The sequence below is a fragment of the Sander lucioperca genome, chromosome 15 (genome assembly GCF_008315115.2).
Source record: "Sander lucioperca isolate FBNREF2018 chromosome 15, SLUC_FBN_1.2, whole genome shotgun sequence".
NCBI lineage: Eukaryota > Metazoa > Chordata > Actinopteri > Perciformes > Percidae > Sander > Sander lucioperca.
The window spans coordinates 21,775,499-21,799,766 of record NC_050187.1 but is presented as its reverse complement, the minus strand read 5'-3'; the positions used below and the strand labels follow the sequence as shown (position 1 = coordinate 21,799,766).

General features: G+C 39.9%; 2 protein-coding genes and 1 non-coding gene across 3 annotated transcripts; 1 reads left to right on the top strand and 2 right to left on the bottom strand.

The window, feature by feature from the left end:
* Positions 1-12,239: 12,239 nt before the first annotated feature.
* Positions 12,240-13,585, bottom strand: LOC116055049 (otoraplin). Its single transcript, XM_031306801.2, has 4 exons — positions 13,323-13,585; positions 13,024-13,163; positions 12,640-12,750; positions 12,240-12,505 (listed from the first exon to the last, which is right to left on the bottom strand). The coding sequence occupies exons 1-4, from the start codon at positions 13,435-13,437 to the stop codon at positions 12,482-12,484; spliced, it is 390 nt and encodes a 129-aa protein (XP_031162661.1). The 5' UTR covers positions 13,438-13,585; the 3' UTR covers positions 12,240-12,481.
* Positions 13,586-14,844: 1,259 nt separating this feature from the next.
* On the top strand, positions 14,845-24,227 carry gtpbp2a (GTP binding protein 2a). The gene is made up of 12 exons (XM_031306791.2): positions 14,845-15,269; positions 16,484-16,510; positions 16,927-17,111; positions 17,233-17,341; positions 17,435-17,632; positions 17,982-18,156; positions 20,563-20,782; positions 21,009-21,144; positions 21,278-21,336; positions 21,440-21,611; positions 21,866-22,030; positions 22,200-24,227. Exons 1-12 carry the CDS (start codon positions 15,069-15,071, stop codon positions 22,380-22,382), a joined length of 1,830 nt encoding a protein of 609 aa, XP_031162651.1. The 5' UTR covers positions 14,845-15,068; the 3' UTR covers positions 22,383-24,227.
* trnal-cag lies at positions 19,036-19,118 on the bottom strand. The gene has a single exon. It is a non-coding gene; the product is annotated as a tRNA-Leu (tRNA).
* Positions 24,228-24,268: the final 41 nt, after the last annotated feature.

Genomic DNA, 24,268 nt, shown 5'->3' with positions numbered 1-24,268 from the left:
TGATTTATGGCCAGAAAAGCATTTTTGCAAAACATTATGATGTCACAGTGAAGTTGACATTTGACCTTTTGGATATACTTCATACAATACTTCATCATTTCATCCTATTAGACATTTGTGTGAAACGTTGTCATAAGCGTAATGCCAAAAACATGTGTTGTGAGGTCACAGTGACCTTGACCTTTGACCTTCAAAATCTAATCAGTTCATCCTTAACTCCAAGTGGAAGTCTGTGCCAAATTTGAAGGAATTATCTTAAGGCATTCCTGAGATATCACATTAATGAGAATGGGACAGATGGATGGACAATCCAAAAAGATAATGCCTCTGGCCACATCTATCACCAGCGCGGAGCCATGAAAAGACAAAAGCAAAAGGCCTTTCTTATCCCTCCCTGTAGTTAAGCTGTCATTTCAGAGGCAGCTCTATACTCTACTGCTCCGTCAGTGCCAGCCAGTGTTGTGGGACGGGATGTCTCTGAGTGAGTGAGGGATTGTGGGTACTATATCCTCATTGATTGCAGTGCGGATAGTGCCGGGAGCTGCCCTTCTAATGGTTTCATTCGCTCTCTCGCTCTATCTCTTTCTCTGTCTCTCTGCTCCACTCTCTCTATATCATAGGAAGACACTGCCTGCCTCTGGTTCTGTGAGATAAGATGCTGGCCTTCACAGGTAGACAGATATTAAAACCCACAGACTTCACTGGTCTTTATAATGGCAGAGTGTTGACATAGGATGACATATCATTACCCTGGTGTCATTCAATCATTCAATGTGGCTTCAACTGTGGTCTTCTGGACATGAGACCAGGCAGACAAATGATTCTTGGTTCAGATATATATTTTAGTTAATAATCAATACCAAAATTAATCAAATTGACACATATCAACTATAGGTTTGCACAGGAGATGTAACATCTCCTTATTCAGGAGTAATCACTCTATGAAGTCACTGTGGAAGTAGGATTTAATTGAAGCTACTCTACAAGCAGATTGGGCTGTAACACTGTGTTGTACAGATCTATTACTTCCATCAGGCCAGCTGGAGAAGAAGATAGCGGGGCGCAGAGGGAAAACACAAAGTAACATTGGGCCTGGTGTGCTGTGAGGCATGGCAGACAGTAAGGTCAACTCAGGTGGAAACACCGGCTCGATTTGTCATGGACCACACAACTCTGCGCAGAAGAAGATTAAATTGATCTCATCACTTTCCACTCGCCCCCAACTCTTATGTCACTCTGCCCTCAGTCTCTTTCTCTCTCCTTCTGCAAATCAGTCTATCATTTAACATTTCCTCTCCCCTCCATTTCCTAAAATTGTCATGTTGCCATGTAAGAGCTGTTTATATCACCCCAGCAGGGCTGAGGGAGTCTCAGGAAATACCGTCCTTTGGGAAACAGGTAATTCATGTTACTGCAACCCATAGCTTTCATTCGTGAGGTCCAGTGCTGCTACACTGCTGTGATGTTTAGATTTTTCTCTCTGCAGGGTGTCCGTGTCAGATGCGATCCCACTTACTGGAAATACTCCATTTGCTGTAGACGAAGGGTGGCGCCTAGATAGAGCCTGCAGGAGGCAGGACATGACAGGGATTTCACCGTGCCATGTCGGTGGTTCAGTATTTGATCGTAAACAACCAAGACCCTCTTGCCGTTCCTTGAATTTGTCTGACGATTTTGCCGTTGGCCCTTACTGAAAGACGTTCCAGAACCTTGTTGTCTCTCCAAATTAGAAATTTCCGTTGGCGTCTTTGTGTAAATGACCGTTCTTCACCTTTGGATGTTTGTATTCTTTCGGTTTTGCACCAGCCACATGATAGAAAAATCATCAACATGCCCAGTTGCTCGCTATGAATTTCCCGGACAATAATCTGCTCTATTTACACATGGACTCAATCGGACATTACACAGACTTTGTAGTAGGGAGCTGGCAGGGTAAAGTTTGTTTAATGTTTGTCCAACTGACATTTGCATTCTCACATACAGCTTGCCCAGGTAAAAAAGAAATCTAGTTAATTCAGGGTTGCAGTGCATGTGTGAAAGGGGCTATTGTGATACATTGATAAGGTACTTTCAGACAGTGAGTGGTTGTGGCTGCTGATCTCGTGCACGCACATAACTCTGTCCCGCTACATGCAGAGTTTATGATGGTTCAATTTTGCCACCTTGGCTCACTTTGTGACAATTGCAACCACAGAAACTACAGCGATGGAAACAATACAGGAGCTGATTTAGTTAATTATACACCTCTTCACTAGAAGAGAACAGAAAGATTAATCAAGAGAAACGGTATTGGAGCAACATCAGCTTCAAAGTTTGATTATCCAGTCTGGGAAATAAACAATGTCTATGATACTAGTTAGCAAAACTTGCTATATTAAGCATGTCATATTGCTAATCATTTCCTCTATTGGAAGCTACAAGCCTCTCTATTACCTTGAGCTGCATGATAACAGGTTAAAAGTAGGTGATAGCCTCGGTGCCTCAGCTGGTAGGATCGGAATTAGCTGGCAGCGGCGTTGTGCCCTGCTGTCGCTGATTCATAATATGTTGCCAGGAGGCAGCAACCCGCTCACTGTATGATAGATTAGAAACTTAGTGCCACTTTGTAAAATCAGTCTTGACTTGTCTTGGCTACCAAAAACTTTTTTTAGACAAATAATCTACTTTATTAAAATGTATACTCTGAAAAGCAGTGAACAAACGTACAACTCATCATAATGTTATTTCACCAGCTACAGGAGTTTTATTCACCAACTGGAAAGATAAACTATGCAATTGTTAGTCCTTCTTGCCACCCTGCTCCTTCTATAAATCCCTGTACAAATAAAACATAAATTCGCTGGGTTCGTGCCAAGGCTTAGCATCAGGATGGGGAAAAATGTCCTATATTATTAATGGTTTGTGGAAAAACAATTCACCATCGCAGCCTGCATGTAGCAGTGCAGTTCTCACACAGCTTTCATCGCAAACATAAGTGGAGGTGCAGTGAGAATGGTACCACCGGCTTTGTTATTCAAAGCATATTCCGAATATAAATTCAGTTTAATTGGAAAAGAAAAACAACTGTGCGAGCAAAGATTATGCATAATCACAATAATTATTTCCCTCTGTGTATTATTTATTTCGAGGTGAGTATTCTGTGCTGCCTAATGAATGCACTACATAGGAGGGAATAAAAGGACATGCAAATTAACATCAGAGATGAATCACGTTCATGGAGAGAGAGAGGATGAAAAAAAACATTCAGTCTGATTTAATTAATTAGCAAACTCACTCTGACTTTGAAAGAAAGAACACATTTAACCCTATCCAGAAAATATCAGTATCTGTATTATAACATGTAGATCTACAAAGACTTACTTTACCGATTTGTGTCCAAATTATATAAATATTTGTTTGCGCATTTCAGAAAATGTTGGTGAATCTGTAACACTTCAATTACTGGGACATTTGAACCTGATCCTATCATTTTATGGCTTTTTCTATCTACACTGCACAGTAACTTCTTTCTTTCGGTTCCTGCTTTTCTCCTAATGAAACACACCAGTGCACCATCTGCAATAATTTGATTGTTGTCATTGTAGTATTGTCAAATTGGCAGTTTGGAAAATGTGTTTTTGTCTTGAGTTTTTGGTAAAAAGGTACAACATTGTTTAGGTTGAGCAGAGCCCATTTACAAGCTACTGCTCTGTGTCAAATAATGGGATGATTTGTCAAAAGCACAAAGATAATCAGCTAAATGATAGCAGCGGATGCTGTAGAGTTTACAGCAAGTTTGTGAATGAGCAATTCTCATCTTTGAGGCAAGCACTCATGCCCAGCTGTATTCAGAAATGATGTTGATGTCATGACTGCAGCAGTTGAATTGCCATTACTAGTGTATCATGTAGAGTGCCCCCCAACATGCCAGAATCAAATACCTCAAACACATTTACTGCTGATGAATTGGATCGGACACTGTGGAAAACATTACCTCAAAGTAAATTTTTCTAATCAAACCTCCTGAGCTGGACCTAGTCCTCAGCTATTCACAGCACTGCCAACTTTCCCATTTCCTTTCATACGCTCATTAAGTCGTCAGCGAAGTCAGCCACCTGATGTCTGAGCAATTATCAGCTTCAGTCGGGCTGTGACATTTGACGATGCAGTGTTTAACATTGCATGCCTTTTTTTAAGTCTGATGAGACAGCCTGACCTTTGTGGCACAACAGGGAATAATCACCATGTAACTAATGTTACTGTCACAAACCCTGTTGAGCTCTATGTCCTCATTCCAAACATACATGTGCAAAAGAAATTGTGTTTTTAAATGTTAGCAAAATAGGTAATCCTTTCCATTTTTTTTTGTTAAGTTAGAGCAATTAGAAACTGTGTGTGAGGGTGTGTGTGCTCCTCAAAGCAAAAAACATTGGATATTGTATCATGACTCCACAGCTTGAAATAGATAAATAAACTAGGAATGTTGGGAATGGAGAGTAAAATGCTCAATGTCAGCTCATCAGCTTCAGAAGAGTGCCTGTTTTGCTAAGAGGCTAATGTGTCTGTGACTGCAGGAAGGGGACAGACCAAGTGACCTTGCCAAGTTGGCAGGATATGATGACAATGAGGCTGTATTACGCAAACAGAATCCACAGCATGTACAGAAGTCTCTGTGTGGGCTCTGATGCTCTTTCCATTTTAAAAGGACATTAGGGCTAATGGTAATGGTATCTCAGAGGTTCCCAAGGCTCTTTCCAGTACTGCCCTATATACTAGCAGCCAAAGAGCATAGTCCATTAAGAAAGCAAACAATGGATATTTTTCATAGGCCACACAGGGTCCACATGTCTATGCCACAAACAATTAGCAACATACAATGTGCTTTAGCTATTATTTGGCAATGCTCAAAGTTCCAAGATTATCCTTTGGTAACACAAACAAATTGCCAGGAAGGAATGAATGAGGAAAAGCGTGATAAGCTGTTAACTAATTTCCAGGAATCTAGACACAAAATCATTAACACAACCACTTGACATTTAAGCATCAGTTACTCAGAACAAAGGTTACAATGGGTGCAGAGAAATGCTGTGTAAAAAAACAATCTATTGTATGTATGCGTGATGCGTGTGGATGAGCATGTTTTTTCATGCGTCTCAGCTAAGAAGGCTCTTTCCGATTATGTCCTTTGTGTGTGAACGGTGCACACTAAATCTGTGGCGGTGACTCTCACGGAAACATGAGTTTGACACCTTTCATCAGACTCTTAACACAGATGTGAGAACCTGCATCGTTTGATCCAGCCTGGGATTAGTGATGGCCACAGTCTCCTTATGGCTCAGTAGCTGCACCAAGTTGACAGCAGCTAAGCGATAAGCCTGCCATTCTGCCTACTGACTGTGAAGTCAGAGCTGCTAATTAGCAGTTCTGTCCTGGCCTGATTCAATTATTCAGTGTAGCTTCATTTATTTAATTGTGTAAAGGTAATTAATTTGCATATACTTTCATTTTTTTCACTTCCCAACTTTAATAACCATATCCACTTTATTTTAGATATGATTAAAAGCAGTTCACTTCATTATAACCAGTCAACTGTGCAGTGAATGATGTGCAATACTTCCTTCACCACCTTCTTCACAGATCCATCGTGCCATTGTAAAAATAGGCTGCGAGCAAAGTGTGTAAATAAACCCTGCACTGGCCGCTCCAGGAGGGTCAATAAAACTACTAGCTAAAATGCATTTAGAGATCCTCAATGAGCATCTCATTGTTCATTCTACCCCTGCGATTTGTGAGGATACCCCAACCAATCAATACAAGGACCATTAGGCTTAACAAACCTGATTCATCTATAAACTACCCACAGGCTCTGTAAAGCAACAACATGCACTCCAGGACAGCCTGCCTACCTGTAATGGCTCAGAGGCAGGGGATTTGTACAAAGCAGGATGTTGTTTTATTCTGACATACTGTATTCTGACACGCATTTGTCATTCTCATGTGTACACATGTACACGTGGTGACGCACATAACCCCCCAACTACAGGCAGTAATACTTCTGATGTGCTATGTGCGTGCATGTGCTCTGTTTATACCACACTGTTTGCTGATTTTGACATTTAGCAAACAGAGTAATACAGTAGATGAGAATTTTTTTCATAATGAGAAGTATTATTACAGCAGTTGTATTTTGTTTTTTTATTACTGTCAGTCATGTCACTCTGGCAACAAGCTTTGGGTGGCTGCAAGAGTAAGATATGGAACTTGAAAGAAACAGGACGTAACCTAATAGACGAACCATAGCCTGCTGATACAGCACACCAACATTCAACATTCAAAATGAGAGCTGCTTTTCTTAAAAAAACCTACAACAAATAACTCAGTGATCAAAAGTCACTACTGCTACTGACAGGAGAGCTATACAGCTTGGAAGAACAGGTGTGCTGTTTATTGTTATTCAATCACTATTTATTGACAAATGTGTATTAAATTGTGAGTTATTCTCATACAATGGTGTGGTAACAACCATTATCTAAAAGTAAAGAGCCATTAAAGGCCATTCTTCCCACTTGTTGTGCATAACAATAAATGCCCATTCACTATTAAATTGTATTGCTTGATTAAAATTATAATGCCTTAACTTGACTTAATTAAACAACACTCCTGTATGCTACTTATTCAATATTACAGAAAGGTATTACAATTATGTAAGCAAATAGACAGTTTGCTTTAAAACATCAGGAAAGCATAGAATTGAAGCACAACAGAGCAAATGTTCTGTTTTAAACTCCACACAGGAACAATTTACTGTGTTCACCCACATACGTATATGAAGCAGAAACACACTGAGAAATCCTGCAACACACTATGTTGTTTCACCACTTAATTGCCTTACTTAGCCTCACTGCTTTTGTAATGGGTAATTGGTTGTCATGACAAACACCCAGTCTATTCATAGCTCAGAGGCTTTTGCAAAACCGCTCTGAAAAAAAACCCATTTGAAGACAGGACTTGAAAGATTTCTGATGCAAGTTTTTTGCGACTCCGAAAGCTAGGAATACATTTTGGCTAAAAAACGGCTATCATTCCCTAAAAGTGAATGATAGCCGGTTATTTCTCTTCTACCCAAATAAGCCTGTCAGCCTGATGCAGGGAGACTCCTCAGGACAAATGGACAGATTTTGGTTACATACAAGTAAACAATTATTCAGTATGACTAAGAGCCCTAATAACATGTTGTCATATTGAGAAAATACTAAAGCATTCTGTCTCTGCTAAGAGAAGCTAAAGAGATTTCCAAGGTGTTTGTGAAAAAGAAAAGACACACAGTAAATCATTTTCATTAGTGTCAAGCTGATATAATGCAAACGCACTGAAAAGCATGCCTCTACTGGGGATTTCAAGTGTTTTTCTTTGCGAGGTGTAGACAAAGTGTAGTCATGACATGTAAGTATCAAACACAGTATTCTCCAATACCCCCCAGCCATGTATTACCTAATCACATGCAGTATTTGTGCTACAGGGAAGTGAATAGACAAGACTGTGAGGTTCAAGTCCCAATCATGTAACTGAAGGAATGAATAGAGGATGTCTTTTGTTGGCAGCCCTCATTGATTTCTCAACAAGGTTAGTGGATATGTTCATATTTTCAAAGCTTTGTGAGACCCAGACAGGGCAATGCGTTCATACTGCATAAATCAAGAGAGTCTAAAGAGATTTTTTTAATACCTCTCATTCTGTTAGAGTAGGATTTTATCGGTTAAACGATATAGATAGGGTGATATACAGATTTTCATAATTCTGGAACTGGACTGTTTGTTAGCTGGTAGTAAAACTGGTAGTATCCAGTGTACTGATAAAAAGTGTTCTAAGTGCATTATTTACAGTATGATTACAAGTTCACTAAAGCAGCAGTAGTTCCTTTTTGGCTGCTTGAGGGTAACAGAACAAGCTTTAAACATTAGCACATTATCACCTCATATAGGCCATGGTTGTTGTGGTGAGCATGTTAGCAAACAGTTTTCTATTTACACATCCAACAGACAAGCATTCATCCATCACAGGGCTGACGCATGGAGACATACAACTATTCACACTGACATTTACACCTGCAAGCAATTTAGAGAATCGCCAATTAACCTAACCTGCATGTCTTTGGACTGCATGAGGAAACCGGAGCACCCGGAGGAAAGTCACACAGGCATGGGGAGAACATGCAAACAGATGACAGATTTGAACCCAGAACCTTCTTGCTGTGAGGCTAAACACTGCACTACCATGTTGCATGTTAGCATTTATTTGGAGTAATATCTCCAGCCACCTGATGAATGTAAGTCCGATTAACTCAGGCCTGACAATTTTATGTGTGCTTGAAATGGCAACATTTTGAGACTATACTGACATGTGTACATTATGCTTCACTACATTGTCTTAGAAATCTAAGTCTGATAAAATGACGTAACAAATTCCTGTAGATTTAATTATCTTATGGGGAATTACTCATGCATTATCCACGTGCTTAAATTCAAATCCAGATATTTGATGATCGTACCTTTTTACAAGGATACCATTTGGCTAACAACACGGTGGCCAGTGAAATGTTTGTTTCATGCAAACGCATTGCAAAGAAGCTAATTAGTAGTGGAAGTAGTCTGACTGACAAGATAAACCTTAACACACTAATGATTGGATGATTTCTTTCCACATAGAGATGACATACACTGTCATTTTATTATTACAACTAGCCACTTACTGGACCTTTAATTATGTATTTATCAACCTGTATATCTGTAACTAGTCTCAGAATGAGGTCTCTCGATTTGCATTTGTTGAAAATTACAGGCTAATGGCTGCACCTAATTTCCTCATGATGTCATTCATTTTCTGTCTTTTTCTTTCAGCTTTATGACCTTTTAACCTACAATAACTTTATTAGCCAATTAGAGATGCTTTGCTGCTTTACACAAAGGATATCTTTGATCATGATTGAAGGTCCTCTTACACACTGCTAAGCCCCCAAACACCCACACCCTTTGTCACCCACACACACACACACACACACACACACACACACACACACACACACACACACACACACACACACACACACACACACAGTAGCCGTTCCCTAAATCTTCTGGTAACCACGGTGACAGGCAAAACAGAGGGGAAAAAAAGAATGGAAGGAAGTGGATTTCCTTGAATGGGGAAGGTGAAGAGAGGTTTGCCTTGCAGAAAGGGGTTTATTCAGGTGTGATGGAAATGTATGCAACCGTAGCGATGAGGAGGAAAAATGGAACAACATGAAAATCCTCAATACCTCACCCCCTTCGCATTCTGGAAAGACGTACCTAACTCTTTCAGACGGTTTTCCTCTTCCACCCCCACACACACTCTGAGACACTCTGAAGAGTATGTTGATCCTTTTATTCTGAGATACATGTTCAGAAGTAATGAATACAATGGGGGTCTGAGTTGTTTGAAGGGTTGAACACACAATAAATGAAATCGAGGTTTCTTTGTGTGGTTGTGCAGGTTGTGTGACAGAGAAAATGGGTGGAATTACACTAGCTTGTGCAATTATATGAGTCAGAGATGTAACAGACAGAGAGAGAAAAAGGACAAGAGAGTAAGATAAATTAGATAAATAGTGAAACAGAAAGAATATCCTTGGAGCTGCACTTTCTTCCTTGACAAATATCTTAGCACTACGCATGATGTGAACAGTTGGTGCTCACACATTCTTGACACAAACCTGTACTGACAAATACATTTTCAAATGTAAAGGATATTAATCAAGTAAGAAGGACACCACTGATCCTCAGGCTTTCGCAGTGATTGATTCATGCTGACTGATTGATGGATTTAGTTTAAACAAGCAGTGAGCTGGCATTTTCTGACACCCTTGAAGAAAATCTGCACCGACAAACCCTATCGTTCAAGCACCTCAAAGGCACTACTGATTACGTCAGTCACAACAGACACACATGTGTATGCTTTTTCCTCTAGTCATGCATGACATAAAGTTGCCCATCACTCCAGAGGATAATAAATGAAGTTTTCTGTCTGTCATTGTCCCGTGTAAATACCTTCTCTCATGGGGACAAAGTCCCTTGTTGTTTGGAAAGAAAATTAGCTGTTTTATGAAAAGCATTCACCCAAAGTCATACCACGTCTGGGGACCATTATGTTTGCGCTTGAAATTTTCTTCTAACCTCAATCTCAATCTTTTTTCATTCCCACATGAATTCTGTTCAATCTAAGGTTATGTATTTTTTTCAGAGATAGGCAAGACTCGCTTATTCTTCCAGTACACTGCTCTGGACTGTTTTGTTTATTCAGGAACTTCTCTCACACAAATGTAAAATTATCTTTTGCTGCTGATGTTTCTCTCCCCTTTTCATAATTGCTTCATCTTTGTAAAATAAGCCAATACAGTTGATGGAATCAAGAAGTAGGCTCATTAGACGTTTTTGTTTTACACTATTTGTTGCATCACGCAAACATGCCAGACGTGAGATTTTGGGATGTTAAAAATGACTCTAAAATGTCACGCTCAGATGCTAACTAGACCTAAAGCTGTTGATTTCTCAGCTTTACAGGGTGCTGTGTTGCTGGGTGTAGAGGTGTGAGTGTGACACCGGATGGAGAAAAAAAAAACACATCTACTGTGGCCTGCGTTTGCCAGCTGCGCCTTTAAGCTCACACACACACACACACACACACACACACACACACACACACACACACACACACACACACGTCAATCTCTTCTGTCACGGTATCCCTGCCTGTCACCATGGTAACACCCTAAAACTACAGCTGTCTGATGGAGGATTGACTTTAGACAGGGTCTGTTAGAGCAGGGAGAACAGAAGACTGAAATATTTCCTGATGCATTTCTGGAAGTAATTTCAGTTCAGAGAAATTGCATCTGTCTCGAGGTGATATTGGAATGAAATTGGCGTCATTACACAATATGTACAGAGGAACTGGACGCTGAATTCAATGGTTATTACTAACCAATGCCCACAGCTCAGCATCTTTTTCAGTTGCATGTGTGTGTATGTGTAGGAAAATCCTCAAAATACACAAATCACAGCAATTTACTCCCTCAGACATGTCCCAGGTATGTTTTTGCTGAGTGACATTTTGTGGTAGATGTCCCCATTTGAGACAGTTTATATTGATCTGGGCTGAGAAGGGGACAGGAGATTGATGGTAATGTGTGACAGCCCTATTTCCTAAAATCGTAAGCCTGCCTATCTAGAAAATGCCTCAGGTAAGACAGAAATAAACTAATGGAAATTACCTCTTTATAGTGGCCAACAAAAACAATGCTTGCAGCAGTCATGTAAGAGAGAATTTAAATTAATTTAACTAGCAGCTCTCTTTCTTTATCAAAATAAAACATCTTTGGATCTAATTTTGTAAATAGATAACGTTTGATTGAGATGTTACATTCATCACTGTATCTGGGTGGGTGCTGTGATACTGTGATACATACAATTAAAAATCAATTGCTGACATTAGGAGAAACTCATAAGAGGTAAAAACAGGAGGGTATACATCAAAATGGCAACACATCAAAGTGATACTGGTGATACAAAACCAATCAAAAAGAGATTTAAATCCTAAAACTTGTTTCACCAGTGCTGCTGTAGTCATTAAACTAAGTTACCTCATTTATCTCATAAATTCCTCATTTATCATTTGTCTTAGATCCATCTCATTGATTCTACACCCTATACCAATGCTCCTTGTTAGATTCATCAAAGTTAGTTTTGAATGGTTTGTACTTTACAATTAGTTGTTGTTTTTGGATGAGTGTGTAAGAGAGGGGATTGAGGTTTGCTTAAGAAAATAGCTAACATGACTAATTGGGTATAGTAGACAATGAATAGATTTCATGAGCAAATATGCCTTTGTGCAATTATTTCTCTATACATTTCTTTTTAAAAAGAGAAGAAAAGCAGCAAACTTCTTTCCCTGCTGGTTTAGAATGAATCATAACGTGCTGCGTACAATGCAGGTCGTTTTCTGAGAAAGCTTGACACTGCAATGAAAAGGCTACATAAGGCATCATAAATTGAATTTCATAATATAACTAGAGAATATATCTTCACAGCAATTCAAAGTCAGTTACTAGATGTGTCAGCAGAAATGTACAATAACATTGCAGTTACCCACCCTAAAAAGTCAAAGTAGCAATCTGGAGGAAAAAAAAGTCTTATATTTTCAAATAATCAGCATTTTCTATTGACATGAAAAAGGGTTTATTGAGCAAAGTGTCTTGTTGAGACAAAGCAAGACAGATAGGTGTCAGACTGTGGGCTTATGGAGGGCTGAGAGTGTCCAGGTTTGTGTTCCAGTTGGAGTCAACACCACAAGATGTAATAGGACATGGTCTGACACACTGGCCCAAGAGAGGAACTACTCTCCTTTATAAAAGCCAGAGTTACTAAAAGCAAGACTTGGGAAGAAAGAGGCTTCAGTCTGTCATGTCTTAATCACAGTAGAAGTCCATGTTCTGAAAAAAGGCAAAACAAAATGAATAGCATGAGATTAATGTTGCCAACCACATATTACTCCAGAAAATGAATAGAGAATGAAAACAAGTATTCATCTCAGATATTGTCCTATAAAAGAGACAAATATGCTCACAGATGTGGGAATCTTAACTATGTCTTCTGTAAACTTCTTTGTCTCATTCACCATAGTTGCAGGGAAGTATCCAATGATGCCCATCTGGTCCACATACCGCTCACTGTAAACCTGCCAGTGAAAATGACATGGCCTTTCTAACAATTTAACATGCCCCACATTTAACCTCCCTTACTAAACTTAAAGTAATTTCAATGCTTGTTCATTTTAGCTACAATGAAATTGAATATTTAAACAAATGTCTTTCTTGACATTTTGCTCTTGTCAAAAAGGCCCGAAGGTTCTTATTTGTTTGGCAAAGCTGCTGCACATCCTGTCTTGCATTTGTAACTGATTGTAAGCAGCACTACTAATAAATAACATGTAACAAAAATATTCACATACACTTCCAGACCAGAATACTCCAGCGCCCTCCTCTGGTACGAGTTTAGAATACACATAGACCATCTGACCCATCTTGATGTTGATGAATCTGCAGTCAGGAGCTATGAAGTCATCCAAGGCTGTGGCCATGGAGAGAACATCTAATAAAGGACAGAAAACAAAAAGGAAAAGGAAATATAGATGGAACAAACTATTTTTTTAAAGTTATCAAGTAGATGCATTTTATTACATCATTTTTAATACTGAACCGTTTTCAGGATACACACTGCGTCATGCTTCTCTTTAATGCTCAGACTTACATGAGCAATCTGCATCTCCACAAATCTTGTTGTCTGCTAGTTTTTCCATATGGACGGCCCTCGCAGTCTGGTGCAGAAGTCCCACACAGAGCAGAATTACCAATGGACAGTTCATGCTGACCGAAAGAGCAGAACCAAGAGAGTGTTGTGTGTGAGTGCGGATATGAATGTGGACATTTGCAGGAATTTAAGGCTGTAAAAATCCCATAACAGTTCTCTCAGCCAGGACTGAATGGGCTGAGCTCCTACATCAGAGGTTGCCTGACCAATCAGTGTAGACCTTCAGAAATGCCACACTATGGAAGTATTCATTTCCCACAGGGGAGTTGGCTGACTTTTCTCAAATTCCAGTCTCTTAGCAGGAACAAGCAGTCACAGTTTGTCCTGAGTACTGTAAAAAAAAAAAAATGGAACTAAAGCATGTTGTTCTTTCAACAGGTCTTTGTAGAAGTGCCATATTTTTGGACAAACTAAAATGTCCTGCGATAAGCAGTATAATAACTGTTAAGGTATTTTATGTTACTAGAAGTAAAATCTAAAGATAATCTTGAGTAAAAGTGCAAGTGCAACTAATATCCAGACTAATTTGCAAAACAAATGTGTTAGACAAATTTAACCAAACCCAGTAGGCTATAAGTAACATTTACAAAAGTCTACACAATCAGGAAGTGATTGAACAAACTAATGGAGTAATGAAGACCCACTTTCAAATGATGTGTTGAAGATTTTGGCCAACAAATGTGTTAGTCTTTCTTAATGTTGGACCAATGTAGTCAGATTTTCAACCGAACACCTTATGGCACTCTTGTTCCCAGCTGCACCACACAAGAGTCTATCTCTCTGTTTGTTTCTATGGTTGTTTTTGTCAGGTGAAACAATAACAGTCTCACAAAACCAATATTGTTCTATAATGCTGTATGATAGACAAGATAATAATTGTTAAGCAGTAGGCTATAACATTGCACAACCTAAACTCTATGTTGAGGAATAGGCCTGTAGCTTTTAAAGGGTGCGTAACAGAAAGTGAAAGAATTTCAACCACGTCAAACTGATCACACTGTAAATATGCCTTTTGTTGAGGAAACAATGAAGCAAAACCTTTATGATAATAGTTTTGTATACGTTTTGTATTGTTTTGTCGTTTTCTGAGTTGAGTTTTAAGCCTGAATATAATCTTATGTTTCCACAAAATCACTGAATATGAATATAACTGAATCAGTAAAGCCTCTAAATATTAACCGTTAAGTTGATTACACATGTTTCGATCTTGGCATCATCTTTTGTGAGCAACCTGTCAAAGTCTTTGTAAACAAGTTATCTTTCCTTTTTCGTCTGATGCAAAGCTCTGTAAAACGGTGTTCATCTGGAGTGTATACGCTGTTAGAACCTAGGTAGTTATGCGGGCGGGGTTTAAACCTACATGCAATCTGGTGTTAGTGAGAAAACAAATAGAACCGCTCACTCGCGCTCTCCAGTTGTTCAAATCAGGCACACCCCTTGACATTTAGGACTGTGACGTAGGCACTGACCTCAAATCGACGTCGGACGGTGCTGTTATTGTTCGGTTTGAAGAGTTTGGGGTGGCCGGTGCTTTGTTTTTATTTTGGGGGCTTTAAGCTACCACTAGCAGGCTAATTCCACTTAAATAACACCACCTGCTTGCCTGGGCTGAGGTTTATTTTAATATTAAAGCATAATTTTATCCAGGTAGTGGTAAGCTAACAAGTTATTTCCCCAAAGTAGCTGATGGATGCGCGGGTATCGGAGTTATTTGGCTCAGGAAATGGACACTGCTCTGGATCTCAAGGTGTTGCGTCCAATGTCAATCCGGGAAATGGCTACGGGGTAGCCCCCAAAAAGGCTTGTGTAAAGAACAACAAGAAACCCAAGACTCGATTCGCTCGAAACTTCAAACCAAGCAATAACACCCCATATCTACCTCCAGAGGTAAGGCTGAAATTACGCGCACAACTAACGTTACCGCTAGCGTAGTCAAGCTAATATGATGTACGACCCATAACATAGTCTGCTAAAAAAACAATGTGAACTGAAATGGGAGTTTATGTGCATGTTAAACACTAATAATTTATTAGTGAATTGCATTCCCTGTCGTCGGGTTAACTAACGTTATGCCCTGACTTGCCTTCGAACCGGTGTTATGTGGAAGACCGGTCCCTTGTCGATATGTGCTTCCAGTGACACGTAGCTAGCTAGTTACTAACCTAAAGGAACATGAATGAGATAGGTTTATTCGGCTAACATTAGCATCTTGCAATATGTCATTCACTGTAGTAAGCCAAATGTGTGTTTATTAAAAGCCACTTGCTATAACGTTATTGGGCTAGTAAGTTACTTTGCTTGCTAGCAGAGGAGGAACAGCTGTGTTTGTAAATATCTTGGGGGGGGGGGTGTACTGGTCGACCTTTATCTAGCTAATGTTACTATTACCGTCCTTGACATTCAATCAGCCCAGGACTGTGTAACTAGCTACACAGTAACAAAATATTACCGTGATCACTTGTTTATAACGTTATTCATATAACGTTAAACTTAAACTCACTTTTACGTGACCATTAACGTGAAAGAATTACGTTGCCTTCAAGCTATCTGAAGTTCAACCTAACATATAACGTTAGCCAAAAAAACATGTTAGGTTTAGAATCATATTGAGTAGTAATTAATAATAAAGAGATAAGCAGCAGTATCCTCATAGCACTATGGTCATAAACTCCTAATGTTTACCGGACAAGTCTCAACATACTCCGAGGCTCAGTTGTTGTTTCAGCTGATCTCCATGTAACGTTAACAAACTCCACTGTCCTGCAGTGATCATAAGTGTTAGTGTATATTTGGGATACTTATCCTACTTGAAGAGATATTGACTAGTTAACCTCTAAATGTATTTTGACATTTACACATGCTTTGTCTAATAACACATTAAGTAGCTGTGTTTTAAGGCTAGCTAAGCAGCTAGTCAGTTTGTATAGCTCTCGGTGACAACCTATTCACATAAGTGCACTGACCGCTCATTCAGTCAGATTGCTTTTCTTTGTGTCTTTTAACAAATCAATAGCCTGTTGTCTCACTTCTCTACAGTCTGACAGCTGTTGTTCCTGTTCTGTCTCTGTCTGTCTCTCTTTGTTTTTCTACCCATCTCTTAGGCTGAAGAGGGAAATATAGAGTACAAGGTAAGCAAATAAGCTGTCATGCAAGAACTATGCTGTTCAAAAGATATTATGGCATCCTTTAAAGTGAGGCAAGAATGTTGAGGTTTTAAGTGTAGGTCAATCATCATTAGAATAAGCTGTCAGTAATATGTAGGTAAGATGTCAGGATAAATTCAGTCTTACATGATCTACCATGGAAAACAAATACCACAGTGGATTAGCGAGAGCATTTTTAGCATCTGGAGTCTGGACAGTTGCTTCCCCTGCTTCATCAACAACACTTTATTTCAGATTCGTAATAGCCCCGGCCCTATGGTAATCATTTGTCATGCTAGTTATCTGCACTAGACCTAATTAACCACAGACTAAACCCATTCAACTTTCCACAATCCAGGTTTAAATTCGGCACTGATTTCCATAGTCTTTCCCTTGTCTAGCTAAAGCTGGTGAACCCCACGCAATACCGCTTTGAGCACCTGGCTACACAAATGAAATGGCGACTGCAGGAGGGCAGAGGTGAAGCTGTTTATCAAATAGGTGTTGAGGATAATGGCATGCTGGTGGGACTATCAGAGGAAGATATGAGGACATCACTAAAGACGCTGCACATGCTGGCAGAGAAGTAAGTCAAGATATCAGATACAGTAACCCCCAACCAAAGAAATTGTAAATTAAAATGTGCTATTAAAAAGAAAGCCATTGTCCATAGGCAAGCAAAACGGCAGTCTTTCTTTTTCTAACAGAGTTGGAGCCGACATTGCTGTTCTCAGAGAAAGAGAGGTGGACTACGACTCTGATGTGCCTCGTAAGATTGCTGAAGTTCTCATTCGCAAGGTGCCAGATGACCAGCAGGTTAGTAGGGCTTCTGTGAAGGCATGTTGTTTTTTTGGTTGTTGATCTGTTTTGTTTTTTTATCGCCGCTTTTTCTTTGTGTTTTTCCTGCAGTTCTTGGACCTGCGAGTAGCTGTACTGGGTAACGTGGACTCGGGCAAGTCCACTATGTTGGGTGTTTTGACACAGGGTGAGTTGGACAATGGACGGGGAAGAGCGAGGCTCAACCTCTTCAGACATCTACATGAGATCCAGACTGGACGCACTTCAAGCATCAGCTTTGAGATCCTTGGCTTCAATAGTAAGGGAGAGGTGAGAAAAGATCCAACGCCAGAGAATAAATGTGTTCCCTAGTTATGTACTGCATACATCCTTTGCTATAAATAGCAGCACCAGTTAAATACATTACGTTATGGTTAGCCTTAACGAGATGTTCAAATAGATCAGACAAGACAATAGGGTTTTGGTAACAGTGATACAAAGAGGAACGAAAGTTTCATACAATGTAATATTGATGTCATGCGTCTATGCTTCTACAAGTAATGTTAGTGACATATATGTAGCCTGAACTATACTTTCATATAAATAACTTAGGAATGTGTCGGTATGTAACTAATGGTAACTAATACCTTTACACAGATATGATTGCTTTTTTTCCTAGGTTGTGAATTACAGCGAGTCTCGGACAGCAGAGGAAATTTGTGAGAGTGCCTCTAAAATGATCACATTCATTGATCTGGCGGGTCACCACAAGTACCTGAAGACCACCATCTTTGGCCTCACCAGCTACTGTCCGGATTTCGCTATGCTGGTCGTCAGCGCAAATACCGGCATTGGTGAGTGTTCATTGATTAGTTTTCTAATGATTGTTTTAATTTTTGAGCGCCATCATACATCAGTTAAAATGTACTGTAGTGTGTCTGTATGCACTTTATCTTGTCACTTTACTATTCAGATAAGACAAGCTGAAAGTGGATCCGTCACAGGAACACAGGCTGGTAATTGACACTTGCAGGGTCAGTCTGACAGAGAGCCTTTGTTTGTGTACACCTGTAGTAGACTTGGCCAGCTGTGACTTTGCAAACATGTGATATTTGAGCTTATGTAACAGACCACCATTCCTACCACAGCCACATTACCCCTCCTTCTCATCCCTGCCACTACTCGAATATCTCAAATACCATCCATTCATGTCAGAGTCCTTGGCCCACTGGGGGTAGCTATGTGCTCCGGCCTCATAGCATTAAGTTAAAAATTTCAACTTTCGACCCCTCCCTTTTTCACATAGCTGGTTAGACTCAAATGAAATCCCACAATGCCTTGCAAAGCAATTCGATCATGTCCCTTATAAAATTAATGTGGATTTATTTTGCATTGCGCCACCTTTAGTGGGTCTCTATTATCACTGGCATTGCATTTGAACAACTTATTTTATTGATATATTCTGTATTAGGGCATCATATTCTTTAACCAACCCAGACCTTTTATGATAACAGCAAGTGAGACTAAGTGCAGGAAGCTTGTACGATACCGAGGACTGGGGAGGACATACTTTAAAACCTGAGAAGCTGAAACTAGTGGGACAGGCTAGGCAGTTTTTGGCTTTGCTTGTGAAGACATATTGTTTGTTTACTCTACTGTTTGTTTACTTTTCTTGCTGTAATAGTAGGACACCATTTGATTAAGTGTGTAATTTTGTAAAAACAAAAAAAAGCTGTCAGAAGTGGGATTCGAACCCACGCCTCCAGGGGAGACTGCGACCTGGACGCAGCGCCTTAGACCACTCGGCCATCCTGACATTTACATGCCACTGATAACTCTGCCAGATGACTGGGTGGAGGAGGGGCCATTACCGGCACAGCAAGTGGGCCCTGATAAGAACACCGTTAAAAGCTTATGACTGTCTGTAAAGAATCTTTGTGTTTTTTGTAAGCAATAGCCATAAATAACATAGGGTTATTGGGAAATTTGAAGTTATGTTTTGTTTTTGCAAATGGCAAGGAGACATGTAGATAAAACCGGAGCCAACAGCTTACAGCCTGTTGGAGTTATTAGGTGAACTATATTCAGCTACTGTTGCTGTATTGCTAGCAATGTTTGGATTATTTTGTGTTTGAGTTTAATTCCGAGACCTTTGTTTCATTCTAAACAAAGTTAACTAACAAATGGTACATTTTCTTTTGCGTTTTTTAGTGGTAAACAATAAACATTGAAACAAAAGTGATGTCGCCTACCTGCAATAGTAGAATAACACACAGTAGGCGTTATGTGGGTGTCTGTTTTAAAATAGAGCATACTTGGGGAATTTGGGTCAAGAATGAGGACTGCGTAAAGGGGACACAGTGTCTGCAACCCAAGAGCAACAGCGTTATTTATGAAACGGGGTAATGGATCTGTGTAACGCATAGGGCTTGTCTTAGGTTGTATCTGTGACAAGCCAAAAAGCCAACGGGTGGGTAATCATCTTGTATCGTTCTGTGATGCTTTACCAAATACATTGGCACCTGCATGAGGTATGATGGACTTAGATTTTTCCTATGCACCTTTACCTTGGATGCACTGGGGAAAAAACACCACTGGCAAAACAGCCCGCTGCTCAGCTGAGGAGGGCATTTTGATTCTTAGTACCCTTGAACTCCTTTGTGATGTAGGCCAACTTGAGACCTAAACCGAGACATAATCTACTATACATACACATACATACGTATATCGCTTTCTCTCACACGTCAGCTTTGTTGACAAAGGAACACGATCCACCATTACCATTCATGGTTTAATGCTCCTGCACTGATATCCCGTCTACTTCCTCCGATGGCATAGCAATCCTATGTCATGGTAAATATTACCTGCTCTTATCAGTTTGTGTACATGCTCTCTTGACCATCAGACTGACATAAAGTGCCAGCAGATAAGCAGTGTTATCTTAGGGCCCAACAGTCCTTTATTTTTATCTTGGATCCCCATTAGCTGTTAACAATATAGCAGCTACTCTTCCTGGGGTCCACATAATTTCCCCGAACCCTAACCCATTTGCATAGGACACTGGATTCCTTCCTGATAATTTAATGCTAATTGATCCCCGTAAGAACATAAGGTGCAATACTTAAAATTAACTTTGTGCACTTGTGTGTAAGCACGTTTGATGATGTGAATTGGTGCAGAGTGAGGTGCACCTCAATGAATAGATTCAACATTGGGAAACCCTCCGACTAGACCTACTTCCTCTCCTTCCTCTATTCCAGCTGGAACGACACGGGAGCATCTTGGACTTGCCATGGCCCTGAAGGTGCCCATCTTCATCGTCATCAGTAAGGTCGACCTCTGTACGCGGGCCACAGTGGAGCGCACTGTGCGGCAGCTGGAGCGTGTCCTGAAGCAGCCGGGCTGTAACAAGGTGCCCATGGTTGTAAGCAATACAGACGATGCTGTCACAGCAGCACAGCAGTTTGCCCAATCACCCAAGTATGAAACTACATATACTACATAATTGAATGTGTACATGAACCGTTTAATATTTTGTAGTGATGTGTGGGTTCCCTCTATATACAGTGTGTATATATATATATATATATATATATATATATATATATATATATATATATAACTTAAAACCTTATAAGAATATAACGTAGGGACTAACCAGTGATGTTTGTGTGTCCTGATCACATGCTTGTGCTCTCCCTGGCAGCATCACACCCATCTTCACCGTGTCCAGTGTGTCTGGAGAGAGTCTGGACTTGCTCAAGGTCTTCTTCAACACCATCCCTCCTCTCAGCAACAGCAAGGAGCAGGAGGAGCTTATGCAACAGCTAACTGAGTTTCAGGTATGTCTGAGATTAAGTTTATGAATAAATCCAAGTGATAAGCTGGCATACAAACACTTAGATGCAGTGTAAATACATACATATTACATATACATGATTTTGATGTGATTGACATCTGTGTGCATCATTACAGGTGGATGAGATCTACACAGTGCCAGAGGTGGGGACTGTGGTGGGAGGTACTCTGTACAGGTCCGTGTGTTGGAATGCTTACTTCATGTTCATCTATTCAGCTTGCATTTTATTTTGTTTAGCGTGGACTCTCTCTGACTCACTGTTTTCTTTGAATGTGCAGTGGTATTTGCCGTGAGGGAGATCATCTTGTAGTAGGGCCCACAGACTCAGGCCAATTCCACAAGTTGACCATCGGGAGCATCCAAAGAAACCGCTCAGCATGCAGGGTACTCAAGGCCGGTCAGGCTGCCACCCTCGCCCTGGGCAACTTCGACCGCTCACTACTACGCAAGGTCAGACACTTAATGTTTGTGCCAAATTTGTCAAAACTCTTTCTTTCTCCCTACACTGTTTGCCCGTATCAGTATTTAGAGGAGTACGAGGATTTCGAAGAGTGTTTTCCTTGTATTTTCATGTAAATAAATGTCTCATTTGGTACTTCATCACTGATTCATATTGGAAAAAATTTCAAATAATACATGTTATCCTGTTAGACACTGAATTCTAAGCTATGTGTGTACATTGTCCATGTGTTTTCCACTTACAGGGCATGGTGATGGTGAGTCCGGAGATGGATCCTACCATCTGCTGGATGTTTGAGGCTGAGATTGTGCTGCTCTTCCATGCCAAGACCTTTCACAAGGGCTTCCAGGTTACTGTGCACATTGGCAATGTGAGACAGACCGCCACTGTGGAAGCTGTATATGGCAAGGTTAGTTCATCCACCGAGCTGCAACTGTTCCTGTCTGAAAGTTGTCCTCTACTTCTAAAACCTGGGCTTGTTATATCCCAATGTCAAGCAGATTATGTCTGACATTTGGTTTATTCTTAATGCTGTCTCTCTTTTCTTTCTAATCTTATGATTCATCCCCATACCACAGGAGGAGCTGAGGACAGGGGAGAAAGCAGTGGTTCTCTTCAAGTTCATCAAGCACCCAGAATACCTAAAGGTGGGAGCTAAAGTTCTCTTCAGAGAGGGCGTGACTAAAGGGATCGGTCACGTCACCAAATTGCAGCCCATCGCCCAGTACCGGCCATCCCAAAGTGAGGATGACGAAGCCTGAGTTTCTCAGAGGAAACAACAGAAAAAACCGTCCCACCCAAAAACGAGGTGCTTTATATAAACATCCTCCTGCTTTCTCCAAAGGCCACTCTATCCTGTTAATTATCTCTCTTGTTTTATCACCCTTTTCCAAAGCCTTTTTTCACCATCCTCCTAATTTTTCTCCCTCATCTTTTTAAATAACTCCTGATTTATATTAGCCTGCTTTCTGGTGTTGAGGTTAAAAGAGTGTTGCTTTTCTCGGCACTGTTAAGAGGAAACCCCACATTCGCTTAGCAACGTCTACCAAAGTGATTTTGACTGTCAAGAACAACACAATATTGCAAATGGCAACTAGGAAATGGCTTACACACACCTACATTGAAGTGCTGCTTCCACAGTTTACACCTAGATGCACTCCTAAAACACTTAACACACTGAAACATAAATGCCAGTGTGGATATACCTTTGGCAGATAATCGTTTACAAACAGTTGCAAGTTTGAGATGCTTGGACATTAAGGTGTAACCTGTATCACCAATGTCATTGTTGTCATCACCCAACAGCAGCTTGTCTGTGTGACCAGCATAGTGCCTGACTGATAAGGACAAGCCTCACTCTATTCAAATACTCTTAAATCATACCCTTTTCTTAGTAACCGCTAATTAATTATGTAAGATAATAGTAAAAGCATTAAGATGCTTTTGTGGTTCTCCGACACAGCTTGTCAGTTGAATATAAGCTAAACCATCTTTATTTCAAGCTATAATATTGCTGACAATAGCACTTAATGAAGTTAAAGGAGAGCATTGCGAGGTCAGCAAAGTTAGAACTTGACCAGCATGTCAGCATGCCAAGATAACTCACATTGGCATCACCTTGTATGGGGTTTTGTTATGTCACATATGTCTGTGAGAATTGTTTTTTTTTTTTACTCACAAATAATGCCTCACGATAGTGCAGTGAGACGGTAATTATCTTGCTGCCTGTCTTTCAAGTGCTTTAGTTACTCAGGTCCGTTTAGATATATCCTATTAGACAGCATTCCACTCTCACAGAACCACTTCAGTGGAGCTTTTTGTTGTTGACTTGGGGGGTGGGGTGGGTTCTCCCAGAGATGTTTGGTTATGGATTATCTAGTTTGTAAAGCTACCCACTGATGCAGCTTTATTTTAAAGCAATTGTTTTATGTACTTGATGCCGTCTCTTCACTGAAGTTACTGATGTCACTAACTTTGAGTTTTTTTTTAACACAGTGCCTAATGGAACTACTGTTTGAGTAGTCTACCATTACACCCCTAAGTTTTACAACAAAAAACAAAAAATTAAGTTGGTGCTACTCCTTAAAACAGCTTTTGATATTTAGAAGACAACTTTTGAAAATGAATGTTAATTGCTACTCTGTGTTCAAGGCTGCTGTTGGCCTTATCATTTGTTATAGCATGTTGACGTGACTTATACACAGATTTGTCAACTGAAAGAGGACAACTGAAATGTGACCTGTTTTGTTGCACCCACATTGTTATGCACATCTTGTGTGCATTCAAAGAGAGGAAAACGAACGCATTTCAACCAAAATATTTTATAGCCTTCATAAAGAGTATCAGGTGTTGGTTTGTTTTAATGCAGGTATTTTATATATTTCTAGTAGTTCCAGATTTTACAATTTATTCAAACATGTTTTTCACTGTTTTCGCAGTCTTCTTAATGACACATACACATCTTCACTTTTTTGAAATCACGTTTAAGATATTTTCCTTTTAATTAAAAGTATATTTGGATCATTATTTGGGTGAAATGCAATATTTATGTACAGATCAAATTTGTGTATCATGGTGTACATGAATAAAAGTTTTATTGTCTCTTTAGCAGGTGATTAATGGTGTCGTCTTTTAACTAAAACACAAA